General features: G+C 41.8%; 1 protein-coding gene across 1 annotated transcript; it reads right to left on the bottom strand.

The window, feature by feature from the left end:
• Positions 1-4685: 4685 nt before the first annotated feature.
• TNFSF13B (TNF superfamily member 13b) lies at positions 4686-15767 on the bottom strand. Its single transcript, XM_066637607.1, has 7 exons — positions 15418-15767; positions 15232-15328; positions 7458-7514; positions 6219-6331; positions 5975-6125; positions 5313-5426; positions 4686-5172 (listed from the first exon to the last, which is right to left on the bottom strand). The coding sequence occupies exons 1-6, from the start codon at positions 15730-15732 to the stop codon at positions 5314-5316; spliced, it is 846 nt and encodes a 281-aa protein (XP_066493704.1). The 5' UTR covers positions 15733-15767; the 3' UTR covers positions 4686-5172; position 5313.
• Between the last annotated feature and the right edge of the window lie 10321 nt (positions 15768-26088).

Genomic DNA, 26088 nt, shown 5'->3' with positions numbered 1-26088 from the left:
CCAGCTCATGCGCAGAGATTGCAATGCAGGGAGGTGAGTCCACATCCTGAACCATGACCTGTGTTTTCTTCAGGCTGCTTGTCAGTTCAAAGTCTTGGCAGGCCTTGCTAAAACAGTTCATGAGCTGCTGGAGATCTTTGGCAGAATGGGCGGTGACAGCTGCATCGTCAGCAAAGAGGAAGTCGCACAGACATTTCAGCTGGACTTTGGACTTTGCTCTCAGTCTGGAGAGGTTGAAGAGCTTTCCGTCTGATCTGGTCTGGAGATAGATGCCTTCTGTTGCAGTTCCAAAGGCCTGCTTCAGCAGGACAGCAAAGAAAATCCCAAACAAGGTTGGCGCGAGAACACAGCCCTGCTTCGCTTTGGATGTCAAAGGGGTCTGATGTGGAGCCATCAAAGACTACAGTGCCCTTCATGTCCTTGTGGAACGACCCGATGATGCTGAGGAGCCTGGGTGGACACCTGATCTTGGGGAGAATCTTAAAGAGGTCATCCCTGCTGACCAGGTCAAAAGCCTTCATGAGATCTATGAAGACTATAAAGAGTGGCTGTCATTGTTCTCTGCATTTCTCCTGAAGCTGTCCAAGGAAGAATACCATATCGGTGGTGGACCTGTTGGCTCGGAATCCGCACTGCAATTCTGGGTAGACGCTCTCTGCAAGTACCTGGAGCCTCTTCAGTGCAACTCGGGCAAACAGCTTTCCTACAACACTAAGGAGAGAGATGTCATGGTAGTTATTGCAGTCACCCCTGTCGCCTTTGTTCTTGTACAGCGTGACAATGTTTGCATCCCTCATGTCTTGTGGCACTCCACCTTCTCTCCAGCAAAGGCAGAGGATTTCATGCAGCTCAGTGGCGATGATCTCTTTGCAGCACTTTAGGACTTCAGCAGGGACGCTGTCTTTCCCAGGTGCCTTGCCAGAGGCGAAAGAGTCCAGGGCCACATAAAGTTCTGCTAGGGCTGGGTCACTGTCAAGCTCCTCCAGCACAGGCAGGCACTCAGTGTTGTTCAGTGCTTCCTCGGTTACTGCATTTTTTGGGGAATATAGCTCAGAGTAGTGCTGCACCCAGTGTTCCATCTGCTGCACCTGGTCCTGGATGACCTCGCCTGCGGCAGACTTCAGAGAAGTGAGCAGCAGTTTACCCAAAGTAAAGAAGGCAAAGACTAATAGCACCATTCATTTTTGCATAGACATTCATGTGAATGTCATTCTGGGCTGAGCACAAGTCTCAGGTACAAGTTATCAGCGCAACACATTCGTCTAGAAGATGTCAAAGAGGACATTGAGCTGAAAGGGTTGCATATCTACAATGGACAAGTGCATGAGATCCTTAACTTGTCAAGCAATTATCAACATTTACTTAAGCAAAGAGCACAGTCCTAGGTGTGTCTACTCAGATGGAAGCCCATTGTCCATGCAAAGTACAAGCATTTCAGCCTAACCACATCATCAACATCTTCTAGATCAGGGGTCTCCAAACCCTAGTCTCAGGGCCAGATGTGGCCCACAAAGAGCCTCTAACTGGCCTGTGGTCAACCTCTAATCCCCTGACTAACTAGAGTTGTGCTTGTGGGGTGGGGGAATGGGGGTCCATTTAAGTGTGTGCTTTATTTCTTGAGCTGTGTTGGTGCTTGGAGAAATCCTGGACATTTGAGCCCATTCATTCATTCATTCATTCATCTAAGTTCTATCTGTAATGTATTTATTTAAATTTTATATTTAACTTTTTTTTTCTGACCCTCGACACTGTGCCAGATATTTGATGCAGCCCTTTGGCTGAAAAGTTTAGAGACCCCTGTACTAGATGAACGGTTGTGCCTGACACATGTACCCAGAATGATTTTCCAATGAATGGCTATCCTGAAGTGAATTTTGCTATTTGACTTTGCCTTGTTGACTTAGGATAAACTGCTTCACAGTTGACAGTACCATGCACATGTCCATGAGATCCAGTAAACTGTTTCTGGTAAAAGATCATGTACTCTTCTTCTAATTGTATAGATGACCGTAGGGCCCCTATAGCATAGTGACATCTACCTTGCCCAGAATGACTTTCACATCTGGCTTGGAAGGGAATCCTACTCTCACACTTGAGAAAAAGTCCCTCGACAACAAAGGAGCTTATGTTTGAGTTGACATGCATAGGACATGTCAGCTCATGACATGATGACATCATGTTGACCTGATGGACATGACTTCTGATAAACTTCATACTTCAGAATAGCATCAGAATGTTCATCAGAACCAGGTGACCAGTTCCAGTCAAAGACCATGTTTTCTTCTAGGCTGAATGTGATACCCCTGTAACATATTGCCTTACACAACTGCGTTGCCCAGGATGACTTTCTCAAAATTGACTTAGAGCCCAATCCTGAGCTTGACGCACCAGCTTACTGCCTGCGCACACTGTTGCCAACGTGCTGTAAGGCACGTTTGCGAGTCCTAATGCCAGGCAAGCACCCGTGCTAGCCCAGTGCTGGGCTAGTGCTGGGCATGCACTATATATATGTTATATATATATATAACATGATGGGATTATTCCTCCACACTTTGATTTTAGTGACTTTGAAAACTTGTAGTCTCTCTCACACACACACATGTCAACTTACTAACACCTTATCTCAGCAGTTCTCAAACTTTTAGTACTGGGACCCACTTTTTAGAATGACAATCTGTCCAGGACCCATTGGAAGTGATGTCATGGCCAGAAGAGACATCATCAAGCAAATTAAAATAAATAATTATAAATAATTAAATTAAAATAAAAGAAATAAATAAGGGGGAGCCAGTCCTGTTCCACCAAATGAATCTGAAGTAAGTCCTATTGTGGTCAATGGGGCTTACTCTCAGGAAAGTGTGGGTAGGATTGCAGCCTGTGAGCCCAATCCTATGCATGTCTACTCTGAAGTAAGTCCCATGGTGGTCAATGGAACTTACTCTGTAGTCTGCCTGCAATAACAACCCCCAAAAAGAATCAGTGAGATTTCCAGCCCTCCCCAGTGCCCAGTTTAAAGTTCTTCTATTTCAAGCATATCAAGATAAGGACCCACCTGGTTTTGCAAGTACAAAATAAAAAACTTTCCCCTTACCAGCTGAAGCCTCTTTTCTTTGTTCTTTTTAGGGGGGGGGAGGCTGCCTTCTGGAGCATTTGTTGTGCTCCAGTTCCATCAGATTGGGACCCTTCTGGTGGCCTCACATTCCCCTTTGCCTGGCCTGACCAAAAGGCAAGGCACGTCTGCCTACTCATGAGTAAACACAACCACATGGCTGAGTTTGCTTTCCATAGTGCTCAATAGACTGCAGGAGGGAGGGAGGGACTTCCTTCTCAGATGTTTTGGGGGCTGCATTCGTTGGATCAGGACCAGTCGGACGTCCTTGGATTCCTCTCAGCCTGCCCTTTCCGACAGACTATGGCAAGTACGCCTACTCATGAGTAAAGGCGTGATATGGCTCACTTTCACTTTCCATAGGGATCCATGCATTTTTTCCTTCCGGTTTTTTGGGCATAACTTTTGAAGGAAAGGAGCGATTTCAATTGTTTTTGCATTGCATTCCACTGGACATTCCACATCCAATAGTGTATGGCATGATGCAGTAGCTCCTAAAGTTGCGATGTTAGCATGTCCTCCCCCCAGGGCTAATCGCCCTCTCTGGCGCATCATCCGGTGTGGCCCTGCACCCCCCTAGCAACACCAGTGCGTGTCCAGTTAAGGATAGCACACACTTGTCCATCAGATCCATGCAACCCATTTAGCTCAAAGACCTCTTTGATTGCTTCTAAACGAATGGCTGAATGTGTTGCATCATTAACTTATTGCTTGAGACATGTGCACAGCCTAGAATGAGTTTAGATGAACAGCTGAACAAATGACTCTAGACCAGTGGTGTCAAACAGAAGGCCCATGGTCTGGATGTGGCCCCCAGAAGCAATTTATCTGGCCTCTGTTATAATTGAGTTCTCCCAGCGTGATGATTGGGCTCTCTCATACCTTAAAATTATGAACAAGATTTGCAGTTTCTCTTTTGTCATTTGCAGCTAATGAGTTTCCATGTAAGAACATTGTGCTTATTTCTGGCCATCATGTGCTTAATGATGTCACTTCCTGCTTAATGAAGTCACTTTCTGCTTAATGCCGTCAGGAGGCATAGCATGAATAGAGCTTGACACCCCACTCTAGATGGACGGCTGAATGTGTTGCATCGTTAGTGCCTGAGTGAGGGTGAGAGAGTTGTCAAGGGACTTACTCCTAGGTAACTGAAGGATTGTGCCTTCTAAGCCAGTCATGTGAAGGTGATCCTGGGAAGAGTAGAGGTCTGAGGTGCTATGTTACAGGGCAACATGTTCAGCCATACAGCTAAGCTTATACAATAGTATGCTGGTATTTGATATGCTTGGAGATTAGAGTGCATATGTCATCTCTGAAATAATTCTCAAAATTGTGACAGCATCCAAATAATACAACACATATAGTGGACCTGTTCTACATTACAGTGGGTTTCTGAAAACAAATCTGCATTTTATCAGAGAATCACTAGAATTAAGTGGATTCCATTGTAGTCATTTTAGGATACCTAGAAATGACAGGACAGATGCAAGAATGAAATCTATCATTTGTCATTTTGATTGCTCAGAACTGAAAGAAAGCTCAATCTTTATTCAAATGGGAAATGAAAAGCTGGAATAATTCTTAAGATCACATACCTGTACCTGTTCGAAACGACAGTGGGAAATAAATACAGTATGTAGACAATGTTAGGATACTCTAGTACTTAATATTCCTTTAAGTATTGGTGTAGATGCAGTACTGGTGTGGATACTTAAAATTCCTTTATTGGTATAGAATAATTATGTAGTGACTAGTCAAGTAGAGATTACGAACAGCTAAAATTAAAGAGATTACTGAAAAGCTGTAAAGTTAGGTTATGAAGTTGAATTCTATTGATGGCATATGTATTAATTACCTCTTGTTGTGAAGACCATACACAATTATAATTTTTGATAACATTTTTAAAAAGAAACAGGAGTTTATTAGATGGATGCTTAGTCTGATCCAGCAGGGCTCTTCTTAGGTTCCTGTGTAACAGCTACTATTTATATCCTTCTAAAACAAGTTTCATTTCTGGTAATCCACATGAGAATGGTGTACCACAAGAACATCTGTTGCGGTTCCTGTTTTGAATAAGTTAAACAGAAAAGTACTCCGTAAATCAACCAACTATTAAAAAAAATACACAAGTACTACTACTGGCAAAAATATATTTGTCTGAAGCATCAAAAGAATATGAAAGATTGAAGAAAAACAAAAGAACCTCAAAGAATTCTGACTGCACCAAAAAAAGTGGCATCTCCATCCAAAGCTATGTTGGCTCCTCTCCGTGGGATGGTGAGGTGAAGTTCATCTCCTTCTTCTAATTTTGCAATACCTGGCAAGAGATTTGGATATCTGTAAACACATTTTATTCACAGCTCTTAACCATAACAACACTTTAAAAAAATTCATGTATGCATTTGTTGGAGTTTGGGTTGGAAGCCTCTTGTAAGCCACCATGAAGGTTGCGAATTTGCTGATATCCCAATCAAAAGTTCAATTTAAAAACGGATGACGAAACTTCATGATGTGGAAAGACAGCTCAGCTCGTGAAGCAAACATCCAGTATAATGAATGTATCAGATGTGTGCGCTTTCCAAAATATACTGAGAGAAATTTCCAGGATTTTGATGGTGTGAAGAAGTGATTGACATCTTCTCTTTAGCAGGGGAGAACAACAGTTCATGTTTACTGCACTATAGTGCATTTTCAGAGGCTGATGGCAGGTGCCTCTTTTGCATCAAAGGAAGGAAGGAAGGAAGGAAGGAAGGAAGGAAGGAAGAAGACAGTGAGCCCTCTTTTTCTTTACTTTGTAATATAAAATGGTTTGTCGACTTTTTCCCTGAAAAGTGGTCTATACAGTACACTTTTAAAAATATTTACCAGCTGTGTAACAAGAGTTGTTGGGATTAGCATGAGGCATGTTTTGGACGCAACGAAATAATGTAACCAAGCTGAGATCATCCCCAACTACATGGGCCTTTTTCCTCTGGATTAAGTGTCCCATGACAAACAATTCATCTGTATATAAAACCTGAATAATAAAAGATAGACAGATTGTATGAAATGTTGAACATTTCAGGAAAATAGAATTAAATTCAATAGTTTTATTGAAAAATATATTTACCTGACCATATATGAAAAAGTAGCCAGTTTCTCTGACCAGTATTTTATTCCCTTGCTCCTCCAAAGCTGTTCCTCTTTTAAAGCTAAGCAGCCAGGGAACTATACTTGAATCATCTTTAAAAATAAAGAATTTCTCATAAGAAGTGAGTAAATATATGCCAAGAGCCAGTTTTTGAAAGGGAACAATAAAAATAGCATCTGTGTTGGTTTTCTTGATATCAGTAGTTTTAGCACATATGATGAGAGTGAACCAAAGAACTGTGGGTGGAAGTCTCTTAAGCGGGCCAGGTTTTTTGCAGGTTTCCTGGGACAAATACCTCTCTTCCCATCATAGCCACCATGGAAAACTTGGCAAACCACAAAGTAGCCATTGCAGCAAGAGCTGCAGAAGAGAAAATATGGACAGTCCTGATATGCCACAGAATGTTAGTATGTGTGCCATTGAATCAAACATGGCATATATGAATGAATACTGTGTTATAGGTACTATATTTGGAGTGAAGGCCAATTTACTCTTAGGTTCTGGCACAAGACTACACTGACAAATCCCTATTAAGCATTGGAATATAGGGATGTTACATACTCTTAGCAGTATTAGATTGGTCCTCCCCTTACATATGGCCAATACAGGATGGCACATAAGCATGTGCTTGTACCTCAACAACTGAAACACAACCACAGGCTGCACTACCCATTTGTTTACAACACTGGCTCTCAACCTGTCATCCACAAGACCCTGAGAAGTGGTCCATGAAGTCTCAAAGAAAGAATCCCCTTCAATCACTTTGAGCATCTCGCCAGGTGAGTGGTTCCCCATGGGCCACCAGAGAGGGTAGAGAATGGACTAGCCACAGTCACAGCTGACACTTCAGTGCCACCTTTGGTTGTGGGCAGTTCATTCGCCACCCTCTTTGGTGGTCCATGGGGAACCACTCACTTGGGTGACGCTTCCCCATGGACCCCCAGAGGGGGTTGAGAACAGACTTCTTGCAGCCGGCAACAAAAGCAGCAACCCACAAATCTTATCTATAAATCAGTGTAACAAATCTCTAATAAATCTTCTCTAACAACTCATAGAAAATTGTATTTTTGGTGTGCTCAGAGTGGGGGTGGGGTTGTATGTGGTCCACAACTATTCCAATTTTTGCCTCAGTGGTCTGCAAGCTCCTAATGGTTGGGAACCACTAGTTTACAAGTATTAGTTGCTAGAGTGCGTTAAGACAAGAAGATGTTGCATTACCTTGTTGCTGAATGTTACTTCTGCTGTCAGCCATTAATTGCAAACATGACTGTAGTACTGAAAGAGAGAGATTTTACATTAAAGGGGAAAAATGTTCCAAAAGGAAGCAACTAAAATATTTTCCCCAGCTCCTGAAGAAAACATAATTCCCCTGAGGTGCCAGTAGCCATATCATGACGTTCCATTGTACCCCCATCTGCAGTGAAATCCTTACCCAATTAATTCATCTCTAAGCCAAGCATTTGCCATTATCAAAAGTTTCCAGATAGTTTATGATTAATGTAAATAATTGTTGCTGTTGTTGGGCCTTTACTGCTTGCTCTCAGTAAATAATGAGAATTGGATAACAATTTATAATTTGTAGCATTAGTGGCACTTTATGACATTAGCTTTATACGGGATATGCACGGATGCTTTGGAATTGCATCAATAATTACACAGGCCAACAAAACTGAGGGTCAGAAAAGTTTTTCCCAAACTTTATGGTGGTTTGATATGAATTTGGGGTGCTGATTCAAAAAATGGCATCCATTTTGCCCTATCACATCTAGTTTTGGAGATATAGTATAGCCTCATTAGTGAAGGGCTCATGGTGTAGGCTTCCTCATGAGGACGCTGCTTGAACCATTCACTAAAGAGGTTATGACGTGTCTCCAAAACTAGATGTGATAGGGCAAAACGGATGCCATTTTTTGAATCAGCACCCCAAATATACCCAGGAATTGGTGTAACATTTAAGGAAGCAAAACGTGTGATGGCCTGTGTTATTTGTATTTTAAGACTGTTTAAGATGTGAATTTGTTAGGCATCTTGAGTTCAGGAAAGGTGGAACATAAATATTTTAAATAAATATTTCGTAAAATATTTCAGTGGTATTGGAATTGTAAATAGTTACATCTAGCATGAAATGAAGATAGCTGGAGTCTAAATCAAATCATTTTGTAAGTTGTATAGAATAGAAAGGTTAAAGAAATCACATGAGGCTAGGGTGGCAATTCTAAAAGACTATATTTAGGCTGCAATCCTATTCACACACCACTGATAGGAAGTCCCATTGAACAAAATGAGATTTATTTCTGAGCAGAAATGCAAAGGATTGTGCTGCTACAGAATAAGTCCCATTGGGACTTAGTTCTGATTAAACAGGCTCACAGCTCAGTCCTAACCTGTGCTGGAACAGGCAGGCCAACAGTCCTGTGCCATATCCACCACAGGTTAGGAGGTGGCTGTGGCACAACTTTATCCCCTTACCCTGTGTCATGTGCCAGACACCCCATGGGGCTATTTGAATCTGTGCCAGCCAATTAGACAAATTCATGGAAGAGGAGAGATCTATCACTGACTGTTAGTCCTGTTGGCTATATGGAACCTCCATGTTCAGAGGCAGTATACCTCTGAGTACTAGTTGCTGAAGAAGGAGCAGCAAAGCAGGCTGTTGTCTTCATATTTTGCTTATGGGCTTCCTGAAGGCTGGTTGACCACTGCTGGGCGGAATGGTGGAACTGAAGGACCTTTGGTCTGACCCAGAGGGGCTGCTCTCATGTGATCTTTCTGAACTAAATATGGCCTAACAATACATTATGCTTGTCTCCCCTCCCTTCCCCTCCATCTCACAAATTACAAATGGAAGCATTTTTAGCAGGCTCAGAAATAATGATTTTTTTCTACCCCCTCCAACTTTGATTTTTTTTTTTATACTATCAAACAGCATGTAGAGTTTTGGGGCACTTGAAAATTTCTCTTCTACTAAGTGATGTTGGGCAACCCAATCCTAAGCTGCCTGGCACGTGGGGCTCCTGCAGCACCAAAAATGGCTGCCACGGTATCCTAAGTGAACCAGGCAGACAACAGTGGGTCCTCAGGAGAAGGGGACATTCGTCCCCTTCACCCAGGTGAGGAAAGTAGCCCCGCAATGGGGCTACTTGATTCTGTGGCAGCCCTTGGGCTTTTCCTTGGGCTGCCACAAAATGAAGAGCCTCCATGTCAGGTCTTGCGGCCTGACACGAAGCTCAGCATCCAGTGAGCTCTACAGGTCCCAACCTCCTCCCACCCTGCCCTGCCCTCCCTGGCAGTCTTCCCGCTCTGGAACACCCCCTCCCCACCTCTCCCCATGCCCCCACCTACCTCTCTACAGCCCTGTGGTTCAGGTGACTGCTGAGCAGTGAAGTACTGGCTTTCCACCTCTGGGCTAGCTCCGGTGCTAGGCTGGTACTAGGGGCTCGCAAACATAATTTATGGCACATTTGTGACAGTGTGTGCCGGTGGCGAACCAGCGCACACTGTTTAGGTTTGGGCTCTTAGGTGGTTCTAATAAATTGTCCTCCTGTTACTCTGCTGGGATGTCACATTGGTATTGCCTGGCTACTGTCAGCCCATTTTTCCCCCTAAACTTTGGCTTAGTTCTCTTGTGACAAGACACTTCCCCCTGCTGGACTTATTTAGAAACTGCTATTTCCTCCTGAAACACGTTTAATGGACTGACCTGTCCTCTTAATTCTCAGTCTGTAACAAGCAGCAAAACTATGTCCCACTATTTTTCCTCATATGAAACTTTCTAGTTTTGTGGTTTTGAGCTGTGCAGTAAAATGGGACAAAAGACAGATATGGTGCCGTTTTTGGACAAAGGACTCCCTGGGCAAGCAGAAAACTTAAAAGATAAACAAAAAGAAGACTAACCAGCTCAGTGAGGACTTGGCATGCTCAGTGTAATTCTGAGCTAATGCTAATGCTAATGCTCAGTGTAATGCTAATCATGTAATGCGGAGTGCAATGGAGTGTCAATATTTATTATTATTATTTATTATTAAAAATATATATTACCACTTTTAAACGAAAAGGAGTTCACAAAGTAGTCTACATAACAAAATAAATCAATAAATGGTTCCCTTTTCCTAAAACACTCACAATCTAAAACAGATGCAGAAGAGACACCAGCAACAGCTACTGGAAAAGATGTCATGCTGGGGTGAAGAGGGACCATTGCTCTTCTTTCTGCTAAATAGTGCCTTCTCAGTTGTGACGCCATGACTCTGGAATCAGCTGAAAGTACATCTGAGGACAGCCTCTTCAGTATATGGTTTCTGGCAGGGTTTGAAGACCCATTTGTTTTGCCTAGCCTTTTGGGAGAGAGGCATTTCTTAGGGACCCCTCTTAACTTTTATGCTGTTGACATTTTAGAGCACAATCCTGTGCTGGGCTAGTTGAGCAGTTGGCGCCCAGTGGTCTCCAGCTTCCGTGGGCACAGTAAGCGGGGTCAGGGATGCGTGCAGGGACAGGGACGGGGAGGAAGCATTCCGGGGAGGGGGGGAGGCCGGTGCGGGGTGGAGAGAGGGCAGGGGCAATGCGTGATGTGGAGGCGTGATGTGGGGAGGGGGGTGGGCTGGAGGCGTGCTGGGGGAGGGAGGGAGGTGGGTCCACAGCGCTCTGCTCCGCAGGATCCAAGGCACTCGTGGAGGGCTTGGTGCCCTACACAAGCGCCTTTACTCTACTGCCGACCTTTTGGTCAGCGGTAAAGTGAGTAACCCCTCTGTGGGGCTGCTTACCTTACCCGGGAGAAGGGGATGAAAGTCCCCTTCTCCCAAGGCGCCTTCCCTGGTAGCCCAGGATGTGCAGGATCCAGTGGTAGCCATTCTTGGTGCCGCTAAGCCTGGGCGCCTAGGGCAGCTCAGGATTGGGCTGCCCATCTGCTCTTTTATTGTTATCTTTTAAATTGTTTTAATGTTTTTTATTTTAATATTGGATTCTAATGTATTATCTTTATATGTTTTTTGTCTTTACACCATTTTGGGTTTTTAGAAAAGTGGCACGCACGCACGCACATATGCACATATGCACATACATACATACATACATACATACATACATACATACATACATACATACATACATACATATAGCCTGGTGTAATGCCAGGCTGGCCAGGAAGGGTTTAGGATCTGGCCTTATTTGCTGAGACTGGTAAGCAAGAAACATAGAATGGACTTGAAAGGCTTGCTAAGGTTCCATTTTGCTATATAGCCATAAACCAACAGCTTTAGAAACCTCTTGCCCTTTTGAGAGATCACGTGGGGGAGTTAACATGGCGGGCCGAACTTTCCTGCTTGGGAAAGCACCAGGAGACTTAAACCCGGCTGCTGTTGACAACTTGCAGCTGAGGACTTCCCTGGATCAAAGGGATAACAAGAGATTACCTACAACTCTTCAGAGGTTGCTCCTTTTGGGGGGGGGGTATCTCTGGCGAAGGCTGGGGAACCCTTCTTTAATTTGAGCGATGGAAGAGAAGGGCAGAAATCTAGCTCGAGTCTTCAGTGGTGAGACAAAGCCTGACCGTTCCCCCGAAATTTATTACTTTTACTTTGGCAAATTGCGGAGAAATATTGTAATTTATAGAAGTTGTTTGGACATTCAAGATAAGACTGCTAATTAAAGGATCTTGAAACAATTTTAATGAGATTAAACTCTTATCGGTCGGACGGAATGGAACGTTGGGAATGTGCAGCAGGCGTGGTGACAAGATGTGTTTCAAAAAATTTTAATGGCCAAATGGTCTCCAAGTGCTTTCTTAGGATGTTTTTCTACTGATTAATGACTTTTTATGGACTTTAATGATTATGTTATCTAGGGTGCTTATATTTTACTTTTATTTGATATGTCATAGCTTACGAAATTCAAGTAAATGAACTATAGTCCGGAAGAACTTTATTTCAAAACCATAGAGTGTGTAACCACAGAGTTCTTGAATTGTTTGAGTTAGAAATGACATCTGCTAGTGAAAACTGAAACGAAGAGCCAATACCATGGAGCAAACAAAGGAACAAACAAAACAGCCAAGATTACTAATACAGACTCCCAAGAGAGAACTTAGAATCCAATCCTGAGCTTGGCACCATGGCTTCGTGCTGCCACGCACTGTCGCAAACGTGCTGTAAGGCACATTTGCAATACTTACTGCTGGGTTAGTGCAGGGCGGTCGCCCAGCCTCCACTGCCCAGCCTCTTGGACTGCCACAGCACAGTAAGCGGGGGCAGGAAGGAGACATTCTGGGGAGGGGGGAGGCTGGTGGAGGGCGGAGAGAGGATGGGGGAGGTGTGACGGTGAGGCGGGGGTGGGGATAGGGCGGGCAGGAGGCGTGCTGGGGGAGGGAGCAGGGAGGCAGGAGGCGGGTCCGGTGGAGCTCTGCTCCACCAGATCCTGTCCATTCATGGAGGGCTCGGTGCCCTACACAAACGGCTTTACCTGTAAAGTGAGTAGTCCCGTGGTGGGCTTGCTTCCCTTACCCGGGAGAAGGGGACAAAGGTCCCCTTCTCCCGAGGTGCCACCTGCGATAGTCCAAGGCGCACAGGATCCAGCGGCAGCTGTTCTCGGTGCCGCTGAGGCTGGGTGGCCTGGGCAGCTCAGGATTGGGCTGTTAATGTGGAATTTCCTGTTTCAGTAGTTTCAGGATAAAATTGAATTAAAAATAGACTTAATTGAGCAGGAGCTTAAAGACCTGAAATTTGAATTGAGACAAGATATGGCTCAGCTGGAAGAATCTGTCAAACATATTAAACAAGAGACACAGGAGATCCAGAACAAAGTCAGTATCACTGACTGTAGAATGGAAGTCCTGAGTTCAGAACAAGAGAAAACAATGGATATGATATCTTTGATGGAACAAGTAAATAAAGAAAAAACATTGAGACTAAGTGCCATACCAAAGAATTTCGGAGAAGTTGGAGAAGATTTGAGACTACGAATGGTACAGGTCCTAGTTCAGGTATTTACAAACAGATGAACAAATCATTGACTCAGAAGTTAACCAGGTTTATAACAGACAAAAAAACTACTGGCTGGATATGGTTCGAAAGGCAAGAGACTTTATGCAGAAATTTAAAGAACAGGAGGGTTTAGGAGGATAAGAGGGAAGATTAGAAGATCAATGTCAGGAGGAAGAGGTTTTGATGGATAATGGATAAATTTTATTTACAATTGTTGTTAAGGACAAGTCAGTAAAAAATTTTATGGATAATTGGAAACCATTCATGAACTTACTGTGCACCGATGGGAAAATGAGCTAAATAACCCATGGATTTGATGAGTAGATAGGGGAGTTAATTTTCATGTTTCTCATTTTTCTTCTTGTGTGAATTTTTAGTTAGACTGTTTAAGATTTGATAATTTTTTTTGTATGATTTTGTAGTAGAATAAAGAAATGTATAATATAATGGGCCAAATTATGGATTTGATGAGTAGATAGGGGATTTAACTTCTATGCTTTTTTCATTTTTTGTGTTGAAAATGTATTTTTTAATGTGTAGATTGTTTAAAAATTGATAACTAATTTTTTGTATGATTTTATAGTAGAACAAAGAAATGTAGTTTGAGATTTCCGCATTTGCCACACAACCTGTAATATCTTTATTTTTTAATTTTTTCAGTTTATATTTGGTTTTAATATAATAAAATAAAAACATTTAAAAAAAGAAACCTCTTGCCCTTTTAGACGCATGTTGATAGTAATTAAAAATCTTTAGATTCTTATGGCAATGTGGAACTGCTTGCTTACTCAAGTTTACAAGGCTATGGGCCCAATCCTAACCACAATTCCAGCACTGGCAAAGCTGTGCCAATGGGACGAGTGCTGCATTTGGCAGTTGGGCACTCATGGACGCTTCCTCAAGATAAGGGAATATTTGTTCTCTTACCTTGGAGCTCTACTGCCCTTACCTTGGTACTGGAAAGTTGGTTAGGACTGAATCCTATGTAGTAGTAAGTTAATTTCTAATGTATCCAGTTCTAGGACTTATACATCTAATCAAATTTTGACTGGTTATTTTGAGCGTGAAAAATATTACAGTTGTCCACCTTTACAAATCATAGCTACCTCTCTTCTCTCTCTGGCTTCCTTGCAAGTACAGACTACAACTGGAAAACATGTAAAAATTTAGGAACTCATTTTCATCTGCATTTCAGTTCTAGTTTGCACAAATCCAAAATGGAAGATTACTCTCATGCAACAGTATACTCTCAAAATAATGCGAGGCTTTTGGGACACAACTTCTTCATGGCACTGAAGTAAGCTACTTACATTCCTGTTACGAATGTGAATTAACTTGGTTAATACTTCTGATAATGTAGCAAAGCAAACTTTGAGCTGAATTCCTCTATAAAAGGGAGCTGTTGTGAAACGATTCTTGCTCATTAAGTGGTTAGACGGAATCAAAAATTCAGTCTTCCCAAGTTGTCCCTTTGGATAAAAACAAACACAGTTGCGAAGCAAAAGTAACTTGACAGAGGCCTGCATCAGAGTTGCAGAATTAATGTGATTCTAATACAAAAATTAGAATCTTGCATAAAATCTTGCTAGTCTTGCATAAAAGTAAAAATAGTTCTCTAGACATACCTAACATCAGCTTGGGATCAGGGAATGTACTGATCTATTTTTCTCTTTATTTGAGCAGATTAGTCATCATTTTATGCTATATTGTTGGCAGATTTTTCAGATGCTTTAATAAGAAGTGGCTGCAGATATAAACTGTTGCACATTTCAAAAACAAAATTGTATCAAATTATAGTTTTACTGGTTCTAGATAATAAGAAACATCATTTTTAGCATTGTCATTGTAAAGTGCCCAGTAGGGCATTTGAGCCCCAATTTTGGTCTCCACAATGCTAAAGGAAGCAAAGCAAGTTCTTGGTTATCTGTACATTACAGATGGTCCTTTTACAGTTCTTTATCTCATTGACTCTCTGGGTTCTTCCCAGTTAGCCTGTCTAATCAGGTCTCTTTAATTACCTGCCTCATTTGTATGCTGGGAAGATCTTCTCATTCTGTGTTTGCCTCCACTCCATGTTACATCTTGGCTACTTCGGTGTGGTCCAGAAGTTATACCCTGGCAACAAGTGCAAGCAATCACAATTTGTGCTATGGCTCAGTCATTCCAGAAAACCAAAGTTGCTCCCAGAAGATCTTGTAACTCACCTGGCTAGAAGCACTTTCTGACATCTTCAGATAGGGAATGTAGGGACGAACCTCTTTGCTCTTTTCCTGAGATCTCAAGGACAGAGGAAAGGAGGTCCTTGTCTGGACCCTGCAGTTCAGCTTGCTCGTCAGAAGCGCTAGTTCTGCTTTTAATTCAATAACGTAGTAGAGAGAGACTGCTGCAAGACATGATGCCACAGTCATTGCAAGTCCCAGAAAGAGCAATAAGAAAAGGCTCTTGTGGTCCAAGCCATTAAAAGGATGGGAGGCAGAGGAAGTATAACCCTTTCCCCCACTGTGGCTGAAAGATTTCATGTCTTCTTTAATAAGGCCAGACAGAAGCTTTAGCTACTTCTCATCCTGGGGAATTATAAATACATTTTGCCAGTTGCATCCAACATGTATGGCCAAAATGCCCACAACATACACTTCCTGTCATGTGGATCTGTTGATGCAAACATTAAATGTCATGTATACTGTTTCCGTTCTGCAGCTCTACAATTATCACTGTTCCTCAGTCTACCTTCCTCATTTCAGTTTCAGCTCCATTTTACAGCACTTTGGCCTGGCTGTTGTCTATGATAACCTACGTTCAGACACCATGACCTAGACTGGTTGCCTTGAACTGTTTTGCACTCTGATTCATTCCAGACAGCAGATAGAGCAGGGTGCTCATGGCAAGGTGCAGCAAATACAGTTTATTTGTTCTTTGTACCAAATGTGTTGTAGCTTTGATATTTTCAGTTTATTCTTACATTTACACCTAGGGGGGAAAAGATTCAGAGCATGGCAGGATTCCTGTGAAGGCAGCAAATTGCAGGGTTTAACAGAAGTCAAGTTTTATTGCAATCATCATCACTAATGGTCTTGCGGCTCCAAGGTATCCCAAGTATTCCAAGAGTCCAAACAAAAGTTCAAATCGTATGGAAATTTATTCACTTGGGATTTGTTCTGTGGTGGTTTTTCATGTGAAAATATACTAAAAGTTCAGAGAATTGAGTTACTCAACCATGGAAAACCTCAGGCGGGTCCCTCTGCACCTGTGTTAATTCTTGTGCTGAGATTTTCAGGTCTGCTTTGCTAAACACACTTGCATGTGTGTTTAATTCTGCAAAAAATTATTTTCCAAAAAATAGGACACTAGCCTTTAACTACATAATTTCATAACTGCAGGATCCCCACTCCACGTAATTAACATGATAATCACAACTCACAGTGCTCTGCTTCATTTATAAATAAGGCATCCCTTGACCAGTTTCCTCCATTATCAGGTGTGCTGCTTCACATCCCCACTATAATATTTATATGTTGAGTTTTGAACAGTGCTTCACAAGATGGCCAACAATGGTTGAAATAAAACTGCACCATTCAATAGATTAATAAAATCATCAACTTAGGTGAATGTATCTTAACAGGGGACAGCATAAAACTAAGACAAAATGATGAAACAAAATTATGAACACCATTTGAAAAGAGCATGGGACTTGGTGGATTTTCCTCAGGATGAAATTAACAGAATGGAAACCACTGATGAGGTAGATTCTGGCAGACGATATTGCCCCTGGTGGTGGCGGCGGCACTTCTAGGAGGGTCTCTCACTGGATCGCAATTCTCAGGGGATGGGTGAGAGAAATTTCACTTCTAAGGACTCAAGTCTTTAAAGCCCTCAATTGTCAAAACTGGACTTTTGAATTTAGCTCAATGGGTTCTCAGAGAATATACGCAACATGATCTCTGCAAGCAGCCCCAGAAAAGAGCTATGCTGCTGCCACATTCTGGATCAGATAGTTTCCAAGCCATGTTCATGGAAGCTCAGTGTAAGACACATATTTACAACAGAGAAATTGAGAAGCTAGACCTTCTCTCCACTTGGCACATCTGAGCGAGATTCATACTAATTTGTTTTAATTCCATGGTGTTATGAGAACAGACGTTTGACACAACAGGAATCACCTACACAGAATCAGTTTAGATGACATTCTTATCTGATTAGCCTCATATGGTAAACAAGGAACATGCTCATGTCCTGATCCTTCTCCTTGCATCTGGGGAAGTTTGAACAGCCCCTCTATTTGCACTCAAAGTAGGCTTATCAGAAGGCAGACAGTTCGCCCAAATTCTCACTTCTGCATTATTAAAGAAAACACCCCAGAATTTTCTCCGGATTGAGGGGTGGGGCCAGGGTGCATGCATTCTGTGAATGTGCACTTCTTTTACCACATGGAGCCTGTGGGACATTTAAAGTATCATCAAAACTGGCAAATATTCTTATCCAGAAGTCTTAGATGAGATTAGTCCTTTAGTCCTTTTAAATACTGGAAAGTTCCAGCAATTCCTGCATTGGAAGAATGGTGGCTAAAGGTATTGGATTTGGCAGAAATGGATAAACTTACAATTCTTCTTAAAGATAAGTCAGTAAAAACTTTTATGGACATTTGGAAACCATTCATGGACTTCCTGCACGTTGAGGGGGAAGTGGGCCAGATAAGCTATGGATTTGATGAGCAGATAGGGGATTTAACTATTATGTTTTTCTCATTTTTCTTTTTGTGTTGAAAATGTATTCTTTAATAAGTGTAGACTGTTTAAGATTTGGTAACTAATTTTTTGTATGATTTTGTAGTAGAACAAAGAAATGTTGTTGGAGGTCTCCGCGCTTGGCACACAACTTGTAATATCTTTGCTTTTTTATTTTTTCTATTTGCTTTTAATAAAACAAAAAAGTATGTAAAAAAAGAAAGAGATCAGTCCTTTAAAACTGGTTTCTGTATATTAAAGTGCAAAAGTCCAGAATTAGTTTACAGCATGGGCAGCAAACACCAAAACAATAGCATCAGCAGTTTATTATTTCCTCTCCGCTCTCCCGCCCCAACACAGATGGGTGGCTTTTATGGGAGCAAACATATTGAAACCTGCATATATTATCTGAGAAACTACAAGAGGTTCCTCCATTCCTGAGAAATTAAGAAGTTCCTCCAGTCACATAATTTAATATTTATCAGGCCACAATGAGGCAGCTGGGGCACATGATGCATGTCACATGTCTAAGGCTGTTATTTTACACAAACCTGCCTGGGATTGAGCCCCACAGAGCATAACAGGACTTTGGGTCTTTCCACACAACATGCTTTGTAACATGTAACGGCATTGTTACATGTAGGAAGCAGGCAATCCTCACCTCTATTTGTCAGGAGTGGTATGGAGCAGTGGTTCTCAAACTTTTAGTGCTGGGACCCACTAAAATGTAGAATGAAAATCTGTCAGGACCCACCAGAAGTGATGTAATGACCGGAAGTGACATCATCAAGCAGAAAAATTTCTAACAATCCTAGGCTGCAATCCTACCCACACTTACCCAGGAGTAAGTCCCACTGACTATCATTGTTAAAAGCATATACATAGTAACCTGTAAAAAGTACAGAGCTGTCACATTTTCCCAAATGCAGTCACATAACATGGTAGCATCAAGTCGAATATATTAAAATAAAACATTGAAATGAATGGAGAGCCACCTGAAATTGGCCCGCAACCCACCAAATGGGTCCTGACCCACAGTTTGAGAAACACTGGTATGGAAAATAAGCACCCAGCCAGTAAAGCAAACCAGTGCACATGAATGGCAAGTAATTGAGTTTGTTTACTATGAATTCTCGTTCTACTCGTTTGTCTCTTTCTACTTGTTTGAGGTTGATGCAATGTTATGCTTTCCCTGCTCCTGTACAGTATATTGTATGTTCAGAAGGGTTCATTTGTTAAGATATAGTGAAGGACTAATACACTTCTAAACTCAAGTGTCAACCTGATGACACCACCACCACCACCACCATGTCCTCTGGTTTCTGAGAAAGACAAATCAAGTTGATGATGAAGACAAATCATTGTTGAAGTTAACCAGACCAGATTATTTTTTAGCACTATTTGTTCCAGCTTGTCTTAGAAAACCTCAACAACAATGATTCAACTCCTAACAAAAAAGTCATGATGTAATTATTTCCAACATAGAACTTAAACAAGCCAGCCTGTGACCAAGCACACATCAACCCCCAGCTCTTCCACTTCATCTCACCTGCGTATTTGCATTCTGTAACCCCCTTCAAATTAAAAAGGCATGCAGACTTTTCAGTGACTTCAAAGAGGTAATGGAGAGAAAATAAAGCGTGCTTCTAGGTCCATATTTGACAATATTTCTAGATTTCCTTCATAAACACACCAAATGAGAATTCACAGTTCACATACTGAAAGGGCATAGACAGAGTTTCCCTGTTTACATACAGCTAGCACTTTGATTCTTCTTTCTGAGGATACTCAAACAGAACAGGGCTAAAAACAGTATAATAGTGGACTCCCTAGCTCCACAAGACAAGTTTTATCCCATTTAGGCTGCAATCCTATGCACAATTGTCAAGGTGTAAAAGTCTACTGAACAGAGTTTTCTTCAGAATGAACTTGAAAAAGACTGCAGCATTTATACATTTTGCTCCAGTTTGAGGAGCTGGACAACTATTTTCAGTAACTGCTGAACATGCTAAATAACAATGATTTGTGTCAAGCAAGCAGCACCCAAAGCAGCAACAGATTCTCTTCTTACATGCATGGGAATATCCTTCTGCATGCACAGAGCATGCTACTCTGAACATGGGGAGCTTGGAACATGAATCTGAGCAAGTGGCCAGTGTAACAGTTTTTCTTTAGTTTACTCCCTCCTGCCAGCCTGATGGCTTAATTTAGAGCTTATACCCAAAAAGCAAACATGCCGTGCAGTATGAAGCATAATTATAATGAAAGCAGACCACACAGAGGAAGTGGAAGTTCATAGCAACTGTAGATGTATCAATTTATTGCATATGTACGTACATAAAAATAGAAGTTTTGCAAAAGGAAAATCAATGTATTGTAAAAACCAGATTGGAATGAAAATGTAGGTGTTTCACATAGCCTATAATATTAATGCTTACATTTAAACACACACAAAGTTATGAGCATAGCTTTCCCTTTTTTTACCATCTTTAGAAAAAAGCACACATATACCTTGAAACATTTGGAACCAAGTCTGATCCTAATCATGTTTCCTTGAATGTCGCATCAAATTCTAGGCTATCTGCTAGATCAGGGGTGTCCAAACTTTTTGGCAGGAGGGCCACATCAATTCTCTGACACTGTGTCAGGGGCTGGAAAAAAGAATTAATTTACATTTCAAATTTGACACATAAATGAATATATTAGAGATGGAACTTATATGAATGAATGAAGGTCTTGCAGTAGCTCAGGGCGTATAAAAGGCCTTGCAAAAAGCAAGGCCAGCCTTTCCTTTGCTGCCACTGCTGCATCACAGATGTGAGCAAGCTGTGGAGGGAGCCCTCATCCCTCTGCTCATGTGAGAGGTCAAACAGTTGGCTGAGAGCTGAGAGCAGTTGCATCAGGCCAGCGCAGGCTCCGGCAAGTCTCCCGAGGGGCAGAGGCTCATTGGAGACTGGGGGCTCCCTGAGGGCCGGATTGGGAGTGGTCAGAATATGTGGGCCTGACAGACCAAAAGGCATGGCATAAATTTGTATTTACTGAAGGGGTACTATAAAAAGACATCAAATGTTTCACCCCTAAATATGTTTGTTTGGATTTCAATGAAATTTTCAGATAGATAATGCTTAAAATTGCAGCCTAGTTCTGACATATACAATTATTGTACTCCAGATCTTTCAGGAGGGTTCCATGTACTATTTCAGACTAAGTGGCTAGTAGATTGGACTCATCATATTTAAATTCAAATCAATATCTGCCAATATAATTGGGTCAAATCAACTTGTGCTACTGTTTTTAGCTTTACCGGAGAAGTGCATTGCAATTGCCTGTTTTAGGAGACAAGGTAAATAGCGCAGCATTTTATAAGTAGAGGCAGTCTAAAATTGTGAGTAGGCAACCTTGACGTGCCTTGGTCCATTGGAAAGGGCAGGCTGAGAAGAATCCAACACCCCCAGAATGGTCCTGATCCAGTTGCTTTTATTTTTTCATGGATGGTGGTGTTATTCTAAAAAAAGTTAAAAGCCGTTTTACATGTTTTTTATTCCAAATTAATACTTTAATCAATTTTAAAGCATTTTTATCAAGTGTAATCACTGTCATATAGGTGCTGTGTGTGTGTGTGTGTGTGTGTGTGTGTGTGTGTGTGTGTGTTTTATGACTGTGGCTATCAGCAGACAGCCACAGGATAAAACAGGCAAAAAACACCACTCTCTTTCTCACACTCACTCACAGTACATAATCAACTACTTGAATTAAACTTATAGGAACCATTTAAGATTTGCATGCTACTTGTACAAACAACTACAGTGAACCTAAAGCTGCCAAACACAAACAAATTAAAACACTGAGAAGATAGCAACTTGAACCAACAGAATTGAACATAGCATCGAATTGCTATGGAAACAAACTTTTAAAGTGCAGAAAAAAACACACCAACATAGCAAGGAACTATTCAGCATTTGCATTTGCATTATTTGTGAGTAAGTGCAACCATGTTTCATTTTCCATATGGTTCAATACAGTTATCAGCTTGGAAGGAGGGACTTCCTTCTTGAGCAGTGTTTCTCAAACTGTGGGTCAGGACCCACTAGGTGGGTCACAAGCCAATTTCAGGTGGGTCCCCATTCATTTCAATATTTTATTTTTAATATATTAGATTTGATGCTACCATGGTATGTGACTGAATTTGGGGAAATGTCACATATTTGTACTTTACCCATTGCTATGTATATGCTGTTAACAATGATACTCAGTGGGACTTAATCCTGGATAAGATTGCAGCCTAGTATTGTTAAAAATTTTCCTGCTTGATGATGTCACTTCCAGTGGGTCCTGACAGATTCTCATTCTAAAAAGTGGGTCCCGGTGTTAAATGTGTGAGATCCACTGTTCTTGAGTGTTTATGGGGCCTGTCCCCACTGGATCAGGACCATTCTGGGGGTGTTGGATTCCTCTCAGCCTGCCCTTTCCAATGGACCAAGGCATGTCAAGGTCGCCTACTCACAAGTAAATGCACACTGTGGCTCAGCTTTGCTTTCCATAAGGCTCCATGCATTTTCCTTGGCAGCTTCTAAGCATGCTCAGAAGACTCTACAACCGGTTAAAGCAACAGTGCTCTGAGGGAGTTAGGAGCTCAGAGACACAGTCAGAAACACTTGGGACAATCCACAGATGCTATGCAACCACTTTAATAGGTACATGTTGGTGTTATTTCATTAATTGAGAAAGATATTGGGTTTGATCATTTTATAAGCTAAATTTCGTGTTATAGTGGTGTTATTTTTTTTCTCATTTCAGACTGCCCCTATTTATGAGAGTTTGGCAGTGTGCTACTTAGTCCAGTTATTTTGACACAATTCCCATACAATGCACATAAAAAAAACACGTTAAATTGAATCTGAATATCAGGCTCTAGCCCAGCACACATACAGATCCGGCCTTGTTATAGACTGATTTTTTATACACAGATTTGACTCAACATGAATGGCCACTGCAAAAGAGAAGGAATGTGCTGATCCCTGGAGAAGGGGAAAAATGCATCCCTTTAAAATCAGTTTTAAAAACTGAACAGTCCTTTAACAATAGCCTCCTTAAGGAGAGAGAGAGAGAGGGCAGCTGGCTGACAATCCATCAATCCTCCTCTCTCCAGGGGACCCCTCCCTTTCCCCTGAGCAAGTGAAAGAAAGGTGATCACTTTGCATTGGTGAAGAGAGGGGACTGAGTGAAGCGTCTTTGTAAGTGCTTGGAGGAGGACTGATTGATGGATTGTCTTCTTAATGACTCTTATCTTACATCACGAAGGTCAGCAAGGCTGTTTTTAAATCACTGGAGCAAAGAAACTTTGTTTTTTAAATAGATTTGCTATAGTGCATTTTTTTGCCATCCAAGTGAGTGCTTGGAAGGAACCCACTCGAATAATGAGGCTCAACCTGTACTTACTTTTATGCATGAGCTTCAGTTCCCTTTAGGCTCATGGGAACCAATGAGTCATTTTGTACTCAGAAACAGATAATCCACAACAGAGTAGGTACTTCTCGAAAGCACCATGAATTCCAAAAGTGAGGTTTCAGGCTATTGTCTCATCAGAAACTGCCCATATTATAAAAGAGCTTCAAAACTTTTTTTTTTGGACAAGCTTCAATCAACAAAATACACATAACTCAAAAGCACATGAAAAAACAAGGACACATTCACAAGTATCTTATCAATAAGCTGCACTATTGTGGCAAACTTCCCATTCAAAATAATTATCACCCCAATCATATTTCATTCCTAAACATCTCTAGCTGGGATGTTCTAAAGTTCCTGCATTACTGTTAATTCTTTTGTAGCTGATGACCTAATAGTACACTCCATGCTGCGCAGTCTTGGAATCAGGATGGTGAACAGATAACTGTTGGAAGACAATAACTCTAGAACAGTGGTTGCCAAACCCACCAGCCAGGGAAGCACTCTGCTCTGGCCCGTTAAGGGGCGGGACAGGAGGATGGAGGCAACTCGATTCCCATGATCATACTGCTGCAGGGCAGATCAGCGGAGGGGGTTTACATACCTTCTGCAGGGTGCTGGGAACCCCACAGAGCCCTCCACAGGGCTTCCCAAGCTTCTGTGTTTAAAAAAAAACATAATTGGAAACCACTTCTGGTTTCACAATCAGAAACTGGAAGTGGTTTCCAACCACATTTTTACACTTACAGAGGCTTAGGAAGCCCTGTGGAGAGCTCCGTGGGGCTCCCTGCACTCCCCAGAGGCTGGCACTGTGGAAATAAAAAGAAACCAGATCAGCCCCCAGTAGCAACTCAATCCTGGGGATCATGTTGCTGCCATCCCCCAACCCTGCAAAGACTTAAGTGGTTTCCTCCTCCTGAGGAGAACTTTGGGAACCACTGCTCTAGAACAGTGTTTCTCAAACTGTGGGTCAGGACCCACTAGGTGGGTCGCAAGCCAATTTCAGGTGATCATCCATTTCAATATTTTACTTTTGATATATTAGACTTGATGCTGCCATGATATGTGACTGCATTTGGGGAAATGTTACAGAAGTATACTTTTAACAAGCTACTATTTATATTCTTTTAACAATGATAGTAAATGGTACTGACTCCTCGGTAAGTGTGGGTAGGATTGCAGCCGAGGATTGCTAAAATTTTTCTGCTTGATGATTTCACTTCTGATCATGACCCACTGATCATGACATCACTTCCGGTGGGTCCTGACAGATTCTCATTCTAAAAAAGTGGGTCCTGGTGCTAAATGTGTGAGAACCACTGCTCTAGAAGGATGTTCCCCCATCAGATGAAGCTGAACATCATGGCACAGAAGAGAAAGCAAGTGTAAATGCTGGAGCTGCTGAGATATATAAAATATTTCTATGATATGCTTTGATTACATCATAGAGAAATTGAAAGAAGCTGGAAAAGACAGACTACATGTTTACTTGGGAGTAAATCCCATTTAACTCAATGGGGCTTTTTCTAAGTAGACATACATAGGATTGTGCTGTTAGAGAGTTAAATTAAGATTAAAATAGCTGTTCCCAAACATACCATGGTCATGGTGCCCTTCTTTTGTGGTAACCTTCCTGGCTCTCCCAAGCACTGCCTTCTTGGATCTTGTGGGAATCATGTGAGATCCAAAATGGCAGGAGAGCTGAGAAGAAAAGGCAGGTGGGGACATCCCTCAGTGTTTGCCATAGCGCCTCAAATGGCATGGTACACAGTTCAGGATGCACTGGACTAAATAACAAACAAGGGGGGGAAAGATATCCCCATTTAAACATTATGTATTTTTCAAAAATGTTTACACTTCCTGTAAATACATGCAAGTGCATATCTTAATTTCTGCTCTCTCCAAACAAGATGCTGAAATTCTTACCATTTCAGTAAGAATTTATGGAAACAGACTGCCAAGGAGTATGCAAGTGAAAAAAGGTTGGGAACTACTGCAGTAGAACCATTAATCAAATCCTTCTTTAAGGTGCCTGGTGTATTAAGCCAGAGGCTCTACATATAACATACAGTTTATAACGCATAACTGGGAGTGTGCAATTGCATTCACAGCAGAGAGACAAGCAACAAGAAATGACTTGAGCAAGCGCAGCTGCACATAGTTGCAACCTTATTTACACAGAAGTAGACTCATTGCTTTCCATGGGTGTTATTCTTAAGTAATGCTGCACTGAATTGTAGCCTGGGACTTCGTCTCAGATGGAAAGGTTTACTTCCTGGTGTTATTTTAAAACAGACCTCTGCAAAATGCAAGCATTTGCAGAATAGAATGAGGCTTGCTTGATTTCAGTGGAAGCCTTTAGCCCTTTTCTCAGGAGAATAAAAGGTTAACTTTGTCTGGAGTTTCCCAGGGAAGTTACTGTAGAGATTAACAGCCCTCTAATGATCTCTGTATTGCTTCTCTGGTGCCATGACTTAGTTGAAAAGCCGTGACCGCTTAGCGACCTCAGAGATAAGATGAGGTGATCTAAGCTTCATTTATTGGCAGAAATTTCTCATCCTATAGGTGGGTATCTATGGTAGCTTAGTGGAACTCCCTTCCTGGTAAACATACTTAGGATTCTGATCTTCACCAGTAAGAGTATTTTATATTCATGTTAAACTCTGGAGGCACAGCATAGTCATTTACAACCATATGATTAAGCAA

This window comes from Tiliqua scincoides, chromosome 1 (assembly GCF_035046505.1).
Source record: "Tiliqua scincoides isolate rTilSci1 chromosome 1, rTilSci1.hap2, whole genome shotgun sequence".
NCBI classification, from domain to species: domain Eukaryota; kingdom Metazoa; phylum Chordata; class Lepidosauria; order Squamata; family Scincidae; genus Tiliqua; species Tiliqua scincoides.
This window is presented reverse-complemented; position numbering and strand designations above follow the sequence as displayed.